General features: G+C 56.9%; 1 protein-coding gene across 2 annotated transcripts; it reads left to right on the plus strand.

The window, feature by feature from the left end:
* The first annotated feature begins 36 nt into the window (after positions 1–36).
* On the plus strand, positions 37–15,185 carry URM1 (ubiquitin related modifier 1). 2 transcript variants are annotated; one of them, XM_008698712.2, is made up of 5 exons: positions 37–147; positions 4,247–4,317; positions 12,348–12,429; positions 13,747–13,795; positions 14,463–15,185. In XM_008698712.2, exons 1-5 carry the CDS (start codon positions 113–115, stop codon positions 14,529–14,531), a joined length of 306 nt encoding a protein of 101 aa, XP_008696934.1. In that variant the 5' UTR covers positions 37–112; the 3' UTR covers positions 14,532–15,185. The 2 variants fall into 2 exon arrangements, with proteins under 2 accessions (XP_008696934.1, XP_008696933.1); XM_008698711.2 differs by having other exon boundaries at positions 53–147; positions 14,127–15,185.
* The last annotated feature ends 2,273 nt before the right edge of the window (positions 15,186–17,458 follow it).

Raw genomic sequence — 17,458 nt, forward strand, 5'->3', positions numbered from 1 at the left:
TAGCTGCGGAGGATGGCTCCCTGGGTTCCGCCTCTTCCGTCCGCGGCGACCGGAAGTGGGGCGGGAACGCCGGAAGCTGTAGGGAATTTCCTGTAAGCTCGGCTTCCTCAACATGGCAGCGCCCTTGTCAGTGGAGGTGGAGTTCGGGTGAGTCACAGAGCTGGGGCGCCGTGGGGATAGATTGAAGTCGTCGGGCCCGGAACTCCCCTCCCTCTGCTTTGGGCCCCAACACGACCGAATCGCCGAGGCGTCTGGCGCCTTCCCAGAGCTACGCCACCCGCCTCGGAGAGTCTGAGAGGCTCGGTCTCCCTTGGCGACGAGGCCGTATGTCCGGGAATAGAGGCGCAAGCCCAGGCGTGGAGGTGCCCTCTGGGCAGTCTTCAGTGCCCTGTGCCCCGCCGGACCTAAGAGACGTGACAGTTAGCTAGCGGCCTCCTTGCTAATCCCGTTTTCGATCAGGCCCGTGCGTCTGGCACCTGAGCTCCTAGAACCGACAAGGACCACCCTTCACCTCCAAATTTCTTCCTTCGGTCAGCAGTTTCCGCTTACACGGTTCCTGGAGCCTTGTTTCTCATGGGATGTGTAGCCAAGACGGGACTCCGTCTCTTTCCCAAGATTTGGGAGTGTTAAACAGACCTGAAGCCCTTTCAGGACCTTCAGTAAACTTGCTGATTGCTTTCTGCAGATCTTGAGTCAGGTGGAGATACGGAGATAAATAAATAGCACAGTGGAGGAGACTAAGTTGACAGGACAGCATGCACAAGACAAGAGGAGCAGGGTTGGGGCACACACACCAATAGCTGAAGAAACCCAGATCAGGGAGGAAGTCTCCTCAAGCCGCTATCTTCTGTCCCCTACAAACAGGTTTGTCATGTGATTTCAGAGCTGGAGAAAAGGCAAAGACACTGAGACCCAAGGGATGGGTGGAATAATTTGGAGTCACATGGGAAAAGCCGGGACTAGATATGTGTGTGCGGGTGTGTGAAGATAAACAAGCCAAGGCTTATATGAAAGGGAAAGTCTGAAACGGTGATCTAAAACCTCTACCCATAAATGCCTTTCCTTCCATTGGATGCCCCCAGTTTCTTTCATGTTTTCCCTTCATTGGATAGTCCATTCAGTAGCCATTTATTGAGTGCCTATCATGTGCCAGGCAGTGAGCCAGGCACTGAGGATACAAAGATAAATAGAACTCTGTCCGTGTCCTCCAGTGTTCAGTGTTTCTGTCCGTTAGAATAAGGGGGTAGTCTCATGAATGTTAACTGCGCTTTAATTGACAATATTGTCTGGCCCCATGGGTCCAATTAGAACGATACTGGTCTGGCCTCCTGACTATTTTGCTTCACTGACCCTTGGCTCAGCTATACACCCCCCCACCCCCCCATAGCTTGGAGGTTCTAGGAGGATCCCTGCTGTCTTGACAGGCTTCAGCAGAGCTGAAAAGGGAAAAGCTGCAGACTGCCGGTGTTCAGGTTTCTCTGCAGTCAGCTTACCTTTCACTCTTACTGAGTCAGACATGATATTTGTTCATCAGGAATGTCTGTCTGCCGGGTACCGTGCTGGCTCCAGTGGGGAGTCCTACTATGAGGAAGATATGGTCCCTGCCTTCCTGAGCTGACGGACTAACTTAATTACCCCTTTTCTAGTCGAAACATCTCTAGGTTCAGCCTTCGTCACCCTCAAGAGCAAGAATGAGCCCCACAACATTCCTCCCCTGTCTCCCCATCTCCTGACACCTCCTCTCACCACCACAGTGTCCCATGAGAATGGCAGTTTCTCAGGAAGCAAGAATGTCTAAGATGTATGCCAAACCCAGATTCCTTCTCTCTTTGTCTCAGTGCGTGTTTTCGTCCCTGGCTTCTCTTTCTTTATCTACATTTCTTAGTGGACTTCCTTCACCCCCCACTGTGAATCTGAGCCGATTTGCAAAGAAACCGCCTTGCCCATCATTCTCTCCCTCCTGTCCCTTGAGTGACACTCTGGCCCTTGAAGAGTCCAGTTAGGGTTTTGCCTCTTTCCCCTGAGCAGATGTGGTCCTGTCAGTCCCACCAGCTTTGATAGACTCTCTAGAAGACCCCTCATACCTTTCACTCTCTTGTCAGGAACCAGTTCTGCCGTCCTTCGTCTTGCCCCCTGAACTGTCCTTAGCAGCGCGTTTTCTCAGGTCACACCAGATTCAAATATGCGGTAGAGATGTGTTGTGCGTCCCTGGGGCCCAGATGTGAGACTCCCTCTCCCTCACCCCTTCCCTTCTTCCTGAGACTGGTAGGTATTGGCAAAGGGAGGTAGTGCCACTGAGGTCAGAGAAGGAGACATGGGCATTTTCATTCACTTGGCAAATATTTCTTGAGGACCTGCTGTGTGTCAGACCCTGTTGTAGGCAGAGCTTGTACTCTAGCAGTAGAAGGGAAATAAATACACAAAACAAAAAATACATGAGATGAGCTGATGGAGATAAGTTAGAAACAGTGAGGGCAGTTTGGGGATCGTCTGTACTTGCCACTGGTACCAACAAACACTGCCATCAGGAATTAGGGGTGAAGGGAAGATGAAGTATCTTCAGATGGAACTCCTTAACTGAGTTTGAACGTCGGACCCTGTAGGACATGAGAATGTCTGTCTTTGGTTCTCTGCTGGAACCAAAACAGGCCCCTTGCCCGCCTCCCTGAATCTCTCCAGAGGCTGGGCGTTCACCTTCCTCCCCTCCAGATGTGCTGGCAGTAGAAATGCCAACCCCTCCCTTGGGGGGCCAGTGAACCCAGTGGTGACAGGTCACTCTGAGCAAGGCTGCTTCTCCCTTTCTCTGCTTGCGAGGGGAAAAACAGCCTTGGCCTCTGAGCCTGGCACCACCAGGTTTGGCCACTCTTGGTTGTTTGCCTGGGTCCCAGTGCCTCCAGTTCCCACCCCTCTTCTCTGACCCCCAACTCCTGAGCCCCTTGCCTGTCACCCTCCCCCACCCCAGCTGCTGCATGTGCCAGCCCCCACCCAGGAGAGAACGAGGCTCTTGGAAGGGGATAAATGGAGGCTCTGTGCAGGCTTGCAGCTGAAATGGCCCTGCGCGCGGCCACAGATGGGCCTCCTCTCCCCCTCCACATTTCTGCATCAACAAAGCATGACCTTGTTTGGATGACAGTCGCCCCATGTTTCCCCCATGACAATGCTTGCCTTGCCTTTGCCTCCCAGTGGACTGTCTCAGGACATCTCTGTTCTCTGAAATTGGGAAAGGGTGGTGGGGTGGGAAGTGTCACATCCATCAAAAGTCTGTTAAGGCCTTCTCAGTTAAGATCCACGTGAAGTCTGAGATGGGAATCAGGAGACCCAGAGCAAGAAGCACTATGGGGCATTGAAAGAGCCCTGGTGTCTGCATCATAAGCCCCAGCTTCTGGACTTGGCTCCACACATCTCTGCTGTCCCAGCTTCCCCTTGGCCAGGTGCTGGCGCACAGAATTGAACCAAGATCTGCCTTCAAGGGGCTTTCTGGCCTTTGGGGAGTCTTGTTTTCTTTCTGCCAAGGTTGTCGGGGCTGAGCAGAAACCAGCTGAAATTTAGATCCTGCTTCAGCCGCTGCCTGTGTGACCTTGGGCAAGTCACTTAACCGCTCTAGGCCTCAGTTTTCTCCATCATATGGAACTAATAATGTTTGCTTCCCTTCCTCCTTACCTGGGATGCCCTGTGGATGAAATGAGATGAAGAGTGTTCTTGTAAATGGCAAAGTTATTGCTAAGCCCAGTGGCGTCTCAGCCTCCAGCACGGCGGTGGAGTGGCAGCAGGGAGTGGCACAAGCAGGGGCATTTCAGACCCTCCCCTGGCCAGAGGAAACCCCTCAACACACAGGGTCTCCATCACGTCCGATGGTGGCGTCGCAACACTTGTGTAGATGGAAAGAGATCGAGGCTTGAGAACATGAAGTCACGTGCCCAAGATCTGGGCATCAGGCAGAGGGAGAGTGTGGGCTCCCAGGCTTGTGCTCTGAACCCACGTGCTGATCTGCCTCTTGAGAAAGCAGAGGAGTAAAAATGAGAGTCTGCCAATGTGGGTGCCTGGTCACGGTAGAGATTATTGACATCCTACCTGACCACATCAGGGAGTCACGTTTGAGAGTCAGTCACATACTGGTGGTACTCGAGCTGCCCCTGAGCCTTGGTCTGTGCATCTTGGGCTTCTAGTGTCAGCCCCCTCCTCAGTTTTCAGTCGGCTCAGCTTCCTCAGGAGCTCACCCGGCTCTTTCTCTGGCTCTCCTTTGCAGAGGCGGTGCGGAGCTCCTTTTCGACGGCATAAAGAAACATCAGGTCACCTTACCTGGACGGGAGGAGCCCTGTGAGTATGCGCTTTCCGAGCCCCTCTCCGGGGGCCGTGGAGCAGGAGTCTAAGGGGTCACTCAGCCCTGTTCAGGAGGGCCCGGGGAGGATTTCCCTGGCCAGTGGGAGGGAGAAGAGTAAGGAAGAGACATCACCCCAGTGCCCTTCCCCCCCATGCTCTCTGCGATGAGCCAGCGTGGCAGGAGGGAGGTAGCGTGGCTTCGTCCTTACAGATGCGGGTTCTGTATTCAGACAGACTGGAGTTTGCATCTCCTTAGAACCTCAGGCCAGGGGCCTCCCCTCTCTGAGCTTTAGTGCTCTTGCATGGGAGGTAGGGACGGAAGTCCCTGTGTGTGAAAAGCTGTAGCATGCATCTCCCTTGTTACTCGATGGCAGCAGGGAGGGGTCCTCGTGAAGGGGGTCACCTTCATCAAGAAGGGAGCAGTGTGGAAGGGCTCACATGGTGCGAGGATTTAGGTGAGGCGGACAGCATCCAGCCAGAAAGGATGGGGGAGGTTGACTAAGGGAACCAGTGGGGTTTTTTCGTTTGTCCATTCAAGTACTCGTTCATCTTCCTCTAACAAGTACATACTGAGCACCTCGTGCTCACAAGTACATACTGGCAAACCACGTACCAGGCACCGAGGAGACACGCAAATATGAGCCAGTCCCTGCCTTCACACTGGGGGGAGGGGAGAAGAGGTAACTTGTGGGAATCCAACTGCACAAATACCAGTATAGCTTGAGGCAGGGGCCCTGGCATCACAACCCCAGAGGTGCTCTGCCGCCCTAGCAGTGGGTCCTCACAGGAGCAGAGCGCTCAGGAATGGGAGCCCATCTACTTCGGGTCGGCGGGGGCAGGGGGGGTGGTGGAATTAATCCTAGGAGGAGGCAGGGGACTGGGGTTCATGGAAGTGCTCAGTTGAGAAATGGTCGTGAAGTCTGACAGGGTTCTTCTGGAACTGGACACATCTGCTGGGAATCAAACAATTGCCCAAATTCACCGGCTGCCAAGGCTGGCTGTGACCCTCTCTTAGGTTGGAGAGCAGTGGCATAGGGTGGGTCTGTGTGCTGCATTCCCAGGCAGGGGACATTCACCAAAGCACAGGACGCTGCCATCCTGGAACTGGAAGTGGCCGTGAAGCTGGGGTGAAATGTCAGGACTGGGGGACAGTGTGCGGCCCCAGTGGGGGGAAGACCCAGGAAGATAAAGGTGACTGTTTCTTAGTTTGACAGATAGCCACACAGCCTGGGGAGGGAACAAGGGGCTCTCAGAAGAAGCCTCTCAAAGATGCAGCCTTAAAGACCTGGCCGGGAAGTCAGTAAAGTCTCCTGAGCTGTGATTCACTTGTCCTGCGTCGGCGTGGCACGGGCGTCCACAGGGTTAGTGATTCCAGTCCCCCTCATTCGTCCGTTGGCCGAATGGTTACCCTGTGCCGGAGCTGGAAGTACTCACTCTGTGGTTGTGGTTGGCTCGTCTGGTTCTCGTGCCTCCTTTGTATGAGGCACTGTACTAGTTGCTGGGCGTTTGGTGGCGAGCACGACAGATGTGGTTCTTGCCCTACGTGGAGAGTAGCGGAAGTGGAAGCAGGCAGCAAACCAGCAAACACCTAATGTAAACTGGACAGTGGTGGGTATCGGCACGAGGGGAGCAAACGGGTGCTCTGAAGGAGAGCGCGTGGGACGGGAAGGCCTCTAAGGAGATGACTTTGAGGTGAAGGCCTGAAGGGTAAAAAAGCAGCCGGCCTGGTAAGTTGGGAGGGAGAGCAGAGGTGCAGGGGGCCCATTCCAGGCGGAGGGGGTAGCTCTTGTGAGGGCCTCTTGGTCAGATGCCTCAGGGTGGTCCAGGTACTGAAGAAAGGCCAGTGTGATGAAGACCACAGGCTGAGTTTGGTGTGGTAGGCACAACCCCGGTTGGTTGTGCAAATAATTGTCACAAATTCTTAGGTGGTAGCTGCCATTATTATTCCGATTTTAAAAACTGGAAACCCCAACTCAGAGATGTCAAGGGTCTTGGTCCACACCATATGATTATTTAAATGGCAGAGCTGGGATTTAGAACCAGACTTCAGGGTCTCCAAAGTCCTTGCATGGTGCCACAAACTCCCTGAGTCACATGCCATCTCACACCTGCAGTGCATGTTCTGGTTTCTACACTTTTCATTCATTCATTCATTCATTCATTCATTCATTCATGCCTTCAACAGCCACTTACTTTGATTTTTGTAAGGACCCCAGTAGATATTAGGAAACCAAACCTCAGAGAGAGAGAGAGAGACGGTGACCTGTCCAGAGTTGTCTAAGTAGGGAGGCGGGGCTAAGACCCGGGTATTTGATCTCTCATCCTCCATCCACTGCTTAGCAGGTAGATGGGGCCTACCCTCCCCTCTCTGGGATGGCAGAAAAGCAAGCAGGGGAGAGAAGCTGAAATGGCCCCTTGACTCAGTCTTTGGGCCTTTGGCTATGGATCTCCACCCCTGGTTCCCATTTTTGCCCTGCTGCGCCCAGAGGCGTAGGTCACACCGCAGCCACAGAGCCTGCTGGCAGCTGCCAGGCATTACCCTGGCACACAGGAGCCCAGCGGGTGCCGCCGGCAGAGTCTCACTCTTCCCCCCAGCCCGTGCCCAGCTCTGTCGACTGGCAGCCTTCCCAGCCCAGGGGCTGCCACTTGGCCAAGCAGGTCTTGGAGACTCCAGCAGAGAAAATAGCAACCATAAGATTATGGATTGTGACAAGTCTCACAAACAAGGGGACTCCAGGGCCCTGGGTCCCGGGCCAGGGGAGAGCTTCCAACCCAGCCAACTTGGGAAAAGAGAATGGGCAAGGCCAAAGGGGGTGAGCCTGCAAGAGGAGTCCTGGCAGTACACGTTTGCAGATCATTTACTTCCGTGGGCCTCTTTTTTCCCATCTGTGAAGTGGGAGGTTGGGCTAGATTTAGTCTTTATTGAGCTGGTTACCCACTGGACATCCACAGTTTGGCAAAGTTGCTTCCAGATCTGAGCACACAGTTCTGGGCATCAGGATGTGTGGTTGGTGAGAAGTATGCTTATCGAGGGGGCCGTACTAACAGCCATCTCTGTGGAACAGGCCATCTCCTTGATTGGCAGGGGTGGGTGAGCGCCATCGGTTTGGGACACTGTGGCCACTGGGGGCTGGCTTTTATGCATCAAGGGTCTCTTCAACGCAGGGCCCCCAGCCCGTGGTTGGTCAGTGGCCTGGAGCAAACCCAAAATGTCAGGGGAGACAGACTGTCCCCATGTGGGCCTTACCTGCCCTGGTCCCCAGGACGAGACACTAGGCCTCACCTATCCCTGCCCCTCTTCCTCTGCCCTGCCTTTGTATTACAGGGTGGCCGGCCAGGGAGCTGGAGGGGAGCTCCTGGCGCTTTAAACTGCTTAGCATGCATTTCACAGCCTCTCTGGGGCCAGCTGTTCCTTTCTCTGCTCTGGGGCCTGTTTGCTGATCCCCTCCCCACCGCCCTCCTCTCCCCCAACCCCTCCCAGTCCCTGTGCAAAATTGCTTTTGAAAAGATCCACTTTCTGCTTAATTAAACAATGAGGAGCGTCCCCTGCACATCTGTAAACCTCCTTCTGAGGCCAGTTTAGCCCACAAACTGCTCCATTCTTACCCCCATTCACTTGTAAATGGACCCTCTGATGTTCCCTCTACCCTCTCTTCTCCTTTACTCCCCCCATCCCTGCTCTTTCTTCTCCCTTTTCAACTAAGGCCTGGGGTGGGCTCCCAGAAGAGCCTGGAGCCTGGTGGACTTGGTGGGAACTGGAGCGGTTTAACCTTATGGAGGAGAAGACTTAGGGGATCCAGCTCTCCCAGATCTCAGTGGCGTGGGGAAGAGGGGCTGCTTTTGTTGGTGTGGGCCCCATGGACCAACAGGCTTCTTGAGGGGAGTGTCAGGAAGACAGATTTCTGGTTAGGAGAAAAGTTCTTCCTGGAGGTGATCAAAGAGAGGCTGGATGTGGGTCTGTTGGAGTTGGGGTTCATTATCAGATAAGACCTTGGGATTGTTCTCTTTCAGCCCAAGAAGCTAGGGTGGACACCAGTGGATGGACCCTGCCACAGTGGATGGTCCGTGTCCCCAGACAAGGACAGTGCACTGGGGCGAGCTTTCGTAGGCGCTAAGATTCGTGTGCATGGTGCCCCTTTGCCGGCAGCCTGCAGGAACGGGATCTGGCAGCCAAGAGGAGAAGGAGCCCTGAGTCGCTGTGGGCAAATAGACATTGTCCTGGGTGTTGGACACTCCCCAGGGCCTGCTGCTACCTTATGCCTGAACGCTCACAGCAGTGCTTTGGGGTTTGGATTGCTGTCCCCATTTGTCAGAGGCTGACACTGAGACTGAGAGGCGAGGTGACTTCCTGCCCAGGGCATCTAGCAGCAGCCCAGGGTCTCCCGGCTCTAGAACCCCAACTCTTAACCACCCTGCCCCAGAGCAGCAGCCCCCACTCCTGCACTTCCCCGAATGTGCGGGCCAGGCTTCCTCACTGGAGACCTGGTATCAGGTGCTCACCCAGCGCCAGCATCCTGGCCCCCACAGCCTCAGAACGTGAGTCCTTCCACCTGGGTTGTCTTGGAAGCACGCAAGGGTTCTGAACATCTGGAGGGAAGAGGGCACCTGGCTGGCTCAGTCAGCAGAGCATCGAACTCTTGATCTTGTGGTCGTGAGTTCAAGCTCACATTGGGTATAGAGGTTACTTTAAAAAAGAAACAAAACGATTTTTACAAATAATAAAATAAAATGGAGGAAGGCCAGTGTCTGGGGCCCCCTCACCCTTCCCAGTCCCCCCCATCCCCTCATTGCCTCTCGCGCTTCTGATGGCAAGGTCATAGGTCCCCCAGAAAGCCCCAGCCAGTCCCAGCGTTACCCCATGAGTGCTGGATTGTACTGTACCCGCCAGGCTGTCCCCAGGGGGCCGGGGCCTGAGCAGAGCAGGCAGAAGCTCGGGACGTTGGGAGAAGGCAGAGGGTACCGGGTTTCCCTCTGGATCACAGCACGATCATGGCACAGATGTGCCAGAAGCTTCACATGCATCGTCTCATTCGGTCCTCACGACAGCCCTATGGGGTGTTCTTACCATTCCCACTTCCCAAGGAAGGAAGCCGAGGCTCGGAGAACCCCACAGCCAAGGTCATAGGACCAGGACGTAATGGCTCAAACTCAGAACCAGGACTGTCTCCGTTCTCAGCCTCTCCTCCCGCCTCTGCAGCTGTCCACATGTCAGCAAACATCTCGCGCAGGTTCTGTGTGCAAGACTCTGCCGTGTGGTCTGGGCCACCGCCGGGTCCTCAGGACACACTGCGGTTCATAACAGTGGTGCCGTGTATTTGAGCTGATCTTGGTACTGCGCGTCACCAGAGAAACATGGAGCACAGGCCCTGACAGCGTGGGTTCTGTACCCACGGAGCACACCTGGGGTTCGCGAGGAGGAAGAGGCCTCTTCCAGAGCAGAACCATCTCAAGGCCCCTGCATGGTCTGGCTTCCTCTCCTGCTGATCTTGTCTTCTCTGTTCTATCACCTTGAACCTGCCAATTCCATCTTGCCTCAGGTCTTCGTATATGTTCCTTCTTCTGCCTGGGGCGCTTCCCCATCCTGCCCTACTCATCCTTCAGGCCTCAGCATCAACGGGAACATCTCAGAAAAGGTTTCCTGCCCCCACACTAAGAAGATAGCATTTATTGCAACTAATTCCGTCAGTGTGCCCATCTCCCCTGCTGGCCTGTTAACTCCCTGAGGGTGCGCTCTGTGTCCACCGTCTTCCTAGCACCTGGCACGTAGCAGTTGCTCAATAAATATTTGTCTTGTGAATGACTGCATGGGATCCCAGGAAAGAAACCACCCTCCGTGGAAGTGGGAAGGCAGGAGGACCTGGAGGGGGAAGGTGAGCGGGAGATTCCCCAGAGACACCAGTCCCTGACTCTGCTTAACCCGTCCTCCTCCCCTGGGCGCCTTTGGAAGCCGACCATCTGGCTTGGAGCTATTTGCATATTGTCTGGGCCTTAGCAAGCCTAGCAAGATGTCCCCGGGGGGGTGTTTCAGGCCAGGCCGAGTGGCCCTTGCAAGGCCTCCCCGCGAAGGGAGCAGCGAGTCCCACCTCTCCCCACCCCCAAATCCAGGCATGGGGGAACAATACGGCGACCTCACCATGGAAACAGGCTATCAAGAATGTGGGCAGGCCTGGGGGGCACGGAGGAGGGCGGGAGTGACCTCCGCTAAGAGGAGCATCATGATAAATGAGCCCGAACCGACAGCAGACTCACCCCCCGTCCACCCCTTTGGGACTCCATGATGGTGCCATCACTTGGACGACCCCGACATGACCACTAGCCCTCCCCCTCCCCCCAGCCTATCTCGAGTGGAGCAGAAGCCCCCTCCTCTTGGAGGGAGTCTGGGCCCTTGCCCCGACTGGGTCCCGGTTCTGTACAGGCCATCCGGGACTGTGGAGGTGCAGCCGGTGGACCTCGGGCCAGGCACTGCCCAGTGCCTCTCAGCTCCTCCACACACACAGGCACAGCCCCGCCTGCCACGCTGGCTGATGGATGTGTCAGACCCCAGCGGCTGTATCGAGCGGCCGCAAGATGTATGGGCTGGCGGCCCACCAGACAGGGCCAAGATGGAGGCCTAGGGGGAACCTCGGGAGCCAGGCCTCGGGGGGGGGGGGGGGCCCAGCCGGGAGTCCAAATGGACTGCAGCTAGTCGGAGGCTACACTCCGCATCCCCTGCCTGCTCTAGGAACCGTGCGGACGCCAGTCTGCTTTGTTTAAAAGCAAGAATTACAACTGAAAGGCGGCAGCCTCAGGTCTTGGACACTTTGCCCATGGCCCCGTGCTCTGCTGGCGGACGATCCATGGAAGTTGGCATGGAGCAGAGGGAACGGGTCCATCCCGGGTGCAGCCTGCTTGCCCTTCAGGAGTGTGGCATGCAGGTCAGGGAGAATGCCTGAAAACCCTGCCCGAGGCTCGTTCTGTGATGGAGACATGCTGCTGGGCCAAGACTGGGGCAGAGCGGGGCTTCTTGTCCAAGCAGCCTTTCCCTCACCCGCAGATCAAGGCTGTCACTTTGCACAGAGAAACCAAGGTGCTGCCTGGACTCTTCTCCAGCTTCGTCCCTGAGCTCTGCTCAGGCGTGGGTCCAGGACGGCAGACCCCTCGGTGACTAAGTCAGGATGGAGGTGGCTAGCCCCAAGCCCTACCAACTTCCCGGAGACTAGCTGTCTCCCCAGGGCCTTCAGTCCTCAAATGGTCTTGGGGAGAGAAGGAACTCCCGCAGCCTCAGGAGACCATCTGTTGGGGGAGTGGACAGGTGAAAGCCATAGGCTTTGAGAAGTTTATGGAGCCAGATTTCAGTGTGCTGTGGCCTGGGACCCTGTTCCTAGGAAAGGAGAGGTGATCCAGGGCCAGGTGGCTCTCAGCCTCCACATGGTGTGCACAGAGCTCAGTGGCTGTCCCAGGACCCCAGAGTGACAGATCTCAGTGTCCAAGCTGAGCAGGAGAGGCCCTTTCGATCCTGAAGCTCTTGCCTCTTCAGGGTGGCGGTCCCCAGCCTGGGGGGCTCTGTGAAGGTGGGGGTAGCGGGGCAGCGATGTGTCAGCAGCTCTGGCTGGTGAAGGATCCTTCTCTCCGTCTGCCAGAGGAAATTAACTGATGTTATCGGCTCAGCAATTGTTTTTCTTCCCTCACAAAGGGAAATATATGCAGACCCCTCAGAGAGCAAAGCTGAGTCCTCCTCCTCTGGGACTGGCTGGACAGAGAAGGGTGGAGGGGGTCCTTCAGGGCCCTTCAGAAGCCTGTCTGTCTTGAGGCCCCCTCGCCTCTTTAAGCCTTGAGCGGTACCCCTTGCTCCGAAGGACTCTCTGGCAGAGCGCCGGCCCCCTAACCCCCTTCCTCACCTTGGGAATCTGTAAGTCCAGGGGCCACAAGAGCCTGGTCTAAAGAGGTCCCCTGAGCCCCGTGTTCACTTCCTTCTGATCCAGGCAAGGCTCTGAGGGCCGGAAATCGTGGGGGGTTGACAAGAACTTGTTCTGTGCCTTCCTCTCTAGGGGACATCCGGAACCTCCTTGTCTGGATCAAGAAGAATTTGCTGAAAGAGCGGCCAGAGTTGTTCATCCAGGGAGACAGCGTGTGAGTCCCTTTCTTCCCTCCCTGAGGAGGGCAGGCGGGGCGGGGGAAGGAGCTTTGAGCCCCTGTCCTTGGGTTCACCCGCAGCCTTCTCGGGGTCCTGTTCTCCCCTTTATCCTCCCTCCGTCTTTGGGCCTCAGCTACTCTCTCCATACAGGAAGTACCCTTTCATCCCTCGACAATCTGGGACTGTGGTTGTCCTGTAGAACTTTCTGTGGTGATGGAAACGTTGGGTGTTCTGTGCTGTCCCGTGTCGTAGCTCCTAAGCACATGAGTCTGTTGAGCCCTAGAAACGTCATCAGTGCCTCATCGATACCGTGCTGGCGGGCACAGGTCTAGAACTCCAGGGAGTCACTGTGCCCCTGTGTACACAGGCAGGTGCGCACGCGCACACACACACACACACGTGCACGTGCATGCTCACTAGGGTGAGCTCACCCCTGCCCCTAGCCCAGAGCTTCTGGACCTGTCCCAGACCTAGCCCGGCCTCCTGGGAAAAGAGCCACGCTCCATGTGCCAAGAAGTCACTCTGCTTCTACAAGAAGGCGGCCTGATGTGTAAGAGAGGTGGGCAAGGCATGTGTGGGACCTAGTCGTCATCCCCTTGCAGCAGAGGTCACCAGCAGGCCCTGGGGGCTAAGGCTGCTGTTCAAGCCCTGGCTCAGGTCATGGTTCAGCGGTCACGGAGGCCACTTCCCAAGGACAGTAGTGCTCCTTGAGCTGCTGCCAGCAGGGGCCAGGCAGGTACCTGTCCAGATGTCAGCCTCCCCTATCTGACAGCAGGCAGGGCTGCTCTCGGGCGTGTGGGTGCTTGAGGCCCCGGGCAGCCTTCCCTGGTTCTGAAGAGCCAAGATAGCCTCCTCTCCAGGATGGGCCTGTGGGAGGCCCAGGAGAGTGATGTGAGACCCCTGGAAAAGTAAGCTGTGCCCGTGGTTACTGGCATAGACACAGGCAGGCAGGCGCCTGACACGCATCATCCCGGCTCATCCTGGCACAGACCAGGAGGACGGCTGCGTCATTTGTGCCATTTTTGAACAAGGAAGCTGATGCTTGGAGAAAGGAGATGAGTTGCCTGAGGTCCGGGAGGTGGTGCTGGAATTTGTACCCATTTTTCCTATCATCCCAAAGGCTACAACTGTCTGGCCTGGTTTCCTTTAGACTCAGTGTCCCCTTCACTGCCTGGGTGCTTTATAATCAGAATCTTGGGAGGGAACGCTCCCACCACATTGTCCTCCAGCCCCGGGGCCTCAGCCTCTCTACCCCCCTGCTGCCGCCGCCTCCTGCCCTTCGCTCCCTGCTCCTTACACCCTCTTTCCCACAGGCGGCCAGGAATTCTGGTGCTGGTTAACGATGCGGACTGGGAACTGCTGGTCAGTACCTCGGGAGACGTCCTTCCCCTCACTGCTTCCCCAGCACAGCCTTGGGATCTCATCAGGCCCAGCGGGGGTGGCTGGCTAGGCCCCTGTTCCACTTGGCCTCCAAACTGGGGCCACTCAAGTCTCCCACCCCAGGGAGGAAGGAATGGGTAGCAGGGGCAGTGGTGCTCTCTCCTCCCTCCTGAAGATTTGCAGGTTAATGTGCAGGGCACCCATTTTTCTGGTAGATTTTATCCTTCTCTCCCAAAGCGGCCAGGCCCCCTCCTCCCGTCCCGACAGCTGGGGTGAAGCCCCTGATGGTCTCCTCCTTTCTCCCCTGGACCAGGGTGAGCTCGACTACCAGCTGCAGGACCAGGACAGCGTCCTCTTCATATCCACGCTGCATGGCGGCTGAGGGCCCCCCTCTGTGCCTGGGCTCCCTTGGGGTGGGGAGAAGAGCGTGATCAGACATCCCCTGGGGCCCTGCTTCCAGGTCTCCCTGTCCCACTTGGCCGCTTTCTTCCCTGCTCTGTCCCCCAAGCTCCCTCCAGGCAGGGAAAAGAGGCCAGGTGCTAAAAATGAGCCTTTCTCAGGCACGTGAGTGGGGGTGGGCAGGCTCAGCTCTGCCTCCCTCCCCAGCAACTGAGGTGGGGGAGGGTGCCCCTCTGTTTTGTCACAACAGGAGGGGGCTCCCTGGCCAGGTGACCCAGCTGCCTTCCACTCCTTGTGTCTCAGTCTAAACACCGAGTGACCACTGACGAGGCACTCCAGCTCCTGGGCTGTAGTGTCTTCACGGAGAAGATGAATGGACCGGAATAGCTGATAGGAGGCCCCTCCCTTCTCCAAGATGGGAGGCGTCTCTGCCTCAGTTTCCCCATCTAGACAGCAGAGGGCTCTGGCTGTCCCCCACTGATATCATTATGGAACCCCAGCTGGGGTCCCCTATTCAGTGCTGACTCCCCCTCCCAGCAGCTGCTCTTCCAACCACACCCCTCCTCCTGCTCCCCCATCCCCAGCCCTTGACCCTGGCAGGCCTTCCCCCCCACAGGCCACCAGATGGGCTTCTAAGACCCTCCCCCAGCAAAAGGCTGCCTGCAGCTCATTCTGGAGAGAGAGAGAGGAGCAGGAAAAAGCTTGGACTGGCACATAGAGGCCTGGGGGTCGGAGTGCCTCAGTTTCCTCCTCAACAGCAACTGAATATTTATAAGTATCTGAAAGCAGGCGTGATACGTGACGGCACAAATGTAGACTCTATCTCCATTCCCACCTCCTGTAGGAAGCAGGATGGGGGCAGGCAGCACCTGGTAGGCAGGCCCCCTCCTCCCTCCATCCCTTCTGGAAGTCTTGGGGCCTCAGTGCCTGCAACAGCTGGCCTTGGGCAAATAAAATACGAGGTTGTTTACTAGCTTTGCCTGGAGCTTCATCCTTAGAAACCAGTGGCACCCCCCATCCCCCCCCAGCCATGGTCCCTGGTCCAACCTCTCTGCCCTCAGCCTAGGGCTTTCAGAGCTGCCCTTCACCCAAAAAGAGGGCAGGGGTTAAAACCCAGACTACACAGACTGTCTGGGAGAGAGTGGTCTGATAGGGCCCGTCTGGAGAAGACGGAGGCCATCCCTGCTGACCAGTCTGGGTCCCAGGACACTTCTCTACTTGTCCAAGGCCAGGCTTTGTCCCACCAGCCACAGCCCGCAGCCCCAGAAACCAGAATGGGGGTGGCCTGTCAAACTGCTGAACCTCCCTTCCCATGACCTGAAGAAGCAGCTTCACTGGGGGGAGAACCTCAGCAACAACAACCAGAAAATTAGGGCATTAACCTCATCCCACCCAAAACATTGCTTTTCATTAAATGTCAGTAGTTTAAGGTGGAACACCTCTCCTTCTGTGGAGTTGAAAGTGCCAGATGGTTGTCTCAGCAGTGTTGGGGGTGAGGGGACGTGTGTGCACATCATTCTCAAGGCCTAGAGGACACACGACCCGTGGCTTCTGGGCTTCTCTCCAGCAGTCTGCAGGTAGAGACCCTCTGGGTATGTGTAGGTGGGGGCCAGCCATGTTGGGGTTATGGGTAGGAGCTGGAGTGCAAATTAAGGCCAGTGTTGGGGTCCAAGTGCCGTCTAGAAAGGCTGTATGACCAACGCGAACTAGGTGCTGAGGTCAGGGTCTCCATGTTAGGGAACAGAGCAAGGGATTTGAAATGGCCCCCTACCATCTCACTGATTCCTGTAACCTGGAGGTCCCTCCTTGCCTCCAGCCCCACTGGAGTGGCCCATTGTCCCGCCTGGGATTCCAAGTCCTGGAAACTGGACGATAGAATTCCTTTCCCGCCTGCACTGGGAAGAGGGAGAGTAGATTCGGGATATCCCTTCTGCCAGGGCACCCCAATTAATGCTGAGGAGTAGGGCAGGAGGATACACTGAGAAAACCCGGTTCTCCGGGACGAGGGATGCCAGCACCATCGCTGAAACTGGCCCCAGCCCTGCTCCGCAGCATTTTGGGTCATTTTCAGTCCCCAGCGGGACAGGGGTTAGGAACAGGTGACCTGGGCTCAGCCCCAGCAACGCCCAGCTGCCCCCCCCCCGCCGCAACTCCTGAACCCCCACTTTTGAGGAAATAAACGAATAAGTAAACCCCACTATCTCCGAAGATTTGTCTTTAATGAAAAGGATTCGTTTGTCCAAGTTGTTTCCAAAGCCGAGGCGATTGCCCGGCTGGAGCGCATCATTCCCGACGCTTCTCCGACTCCTGACTCCTGCAGCGGCTGGAGGAGGCTCAGCCCATCGGTCCGTCTGGAGGGGCTGGCGGGAGGGGTCGGTTTATTTGGGATTTAGGGGTTGGTTTCGGCTTTTTTGTTTGGGGGGTATTGGTGGGGGCTAGGTTAAAACCAATTCAAAACGAATTAGCGAGCGCGTTCCGCCGGCATCTTCTTTCGGCCCCGACTTGCTGCGGCTCGGGCGAGGGCGGGCTCCCCGGACCACATTCGTGCCCCGCCGCGGCGTGCCAGCTTCGTTCCCGGACGAAATTTGAAAAAGGGAAAAACGACGCGATCGACTGGAGGCCCCCGCCAGCCACGACTGGTCACCCGCAGAGGAGGAGGAGAAGGAGGACGACGACGACGACGAGGATGAGGATGGCGGCGCTGGTGGCAGGGACCGGCGTCCCTCCTTTGCGCGCCCGACTGGGGCCGCGATCCTCGCGCTGGGGCCAGCCAGCCGCCTCCCCGAGGGGTCTCGCCCGCGCCGAGCTCGGTCCCTGCGGCTTCCGCCCCTGTTGCGCCCGGAGCTCAGCCACAGATGTCCAGCCACAATTCTCGGTTGGCCGCAGACTCGTACAAGAATTGCGTTTGGACAATCAGTGGCGAAGCCCCCGAGTTCGGGGCCCCGGTTTCCTGCGTGCGGGGTTCCGCTTGGCTCCTTAAAAGCGCCGGACCAGAAGATCTCCGGAGCTGCGCGTCCGACTACCTCGCAGACGCTCAGCGGTCGCGGCCCATCCCGCGGTAAGGTGGACGAGCAAGCACGCGGATCCCGACCCTGAGTGGGGATCCCCATCGCCCCTGGCGTGTGTCTCCTTCGATCGCGGCCCGGGGTCCCTAGAGTAGCCCGCGTTGGGTCTCTGCGCCGCCCTGAGTCGGGGGAATCTCCTCTGTCAGGCCCGGGGAACCCCAGCTCCCCTCTCCCCGCCCCC

Source organism: Ursus maritimus, unplaced genomic scaffold (assembly GCF_017311325.1).
Source record: "Ursus maritimus isolate PB19 unplaced genomic scaffold, ASM1731132v1 scaffold_17, whole genome shotgun sequence".
Classification (NCBI taxonomy): domain Eukaryota; kingdom Metazoa; phylum Chordata; class Mammalia; order Carnivora; family Ursidae; genus Ursus; species Ursus maritimus.

Bases quoted from the DNA above. Each gene is read 5' to 3' on its own strand.
- URM1 (XM_008698712.2), top strand. From the start codon at position 113: ATGGCAGCGCCCTTGTCAGTGGAGGTGGAGTTCGG. The intron at 12,430-13,746 runs GTGAGTCCCTTT...TCTTTCCCACAG, and splicing joins TTCATCCAGGGAGACAGCGT to GCGGCCAGGAATTCTGGTGC. The intron at 13,796-14,462 runs GTCAGTACCTCG...TTGTCACAACAG, and splicing joins ATGCGGACTGGGAACTGCTG to GAGGGGGCTCCCTGGCCAGG.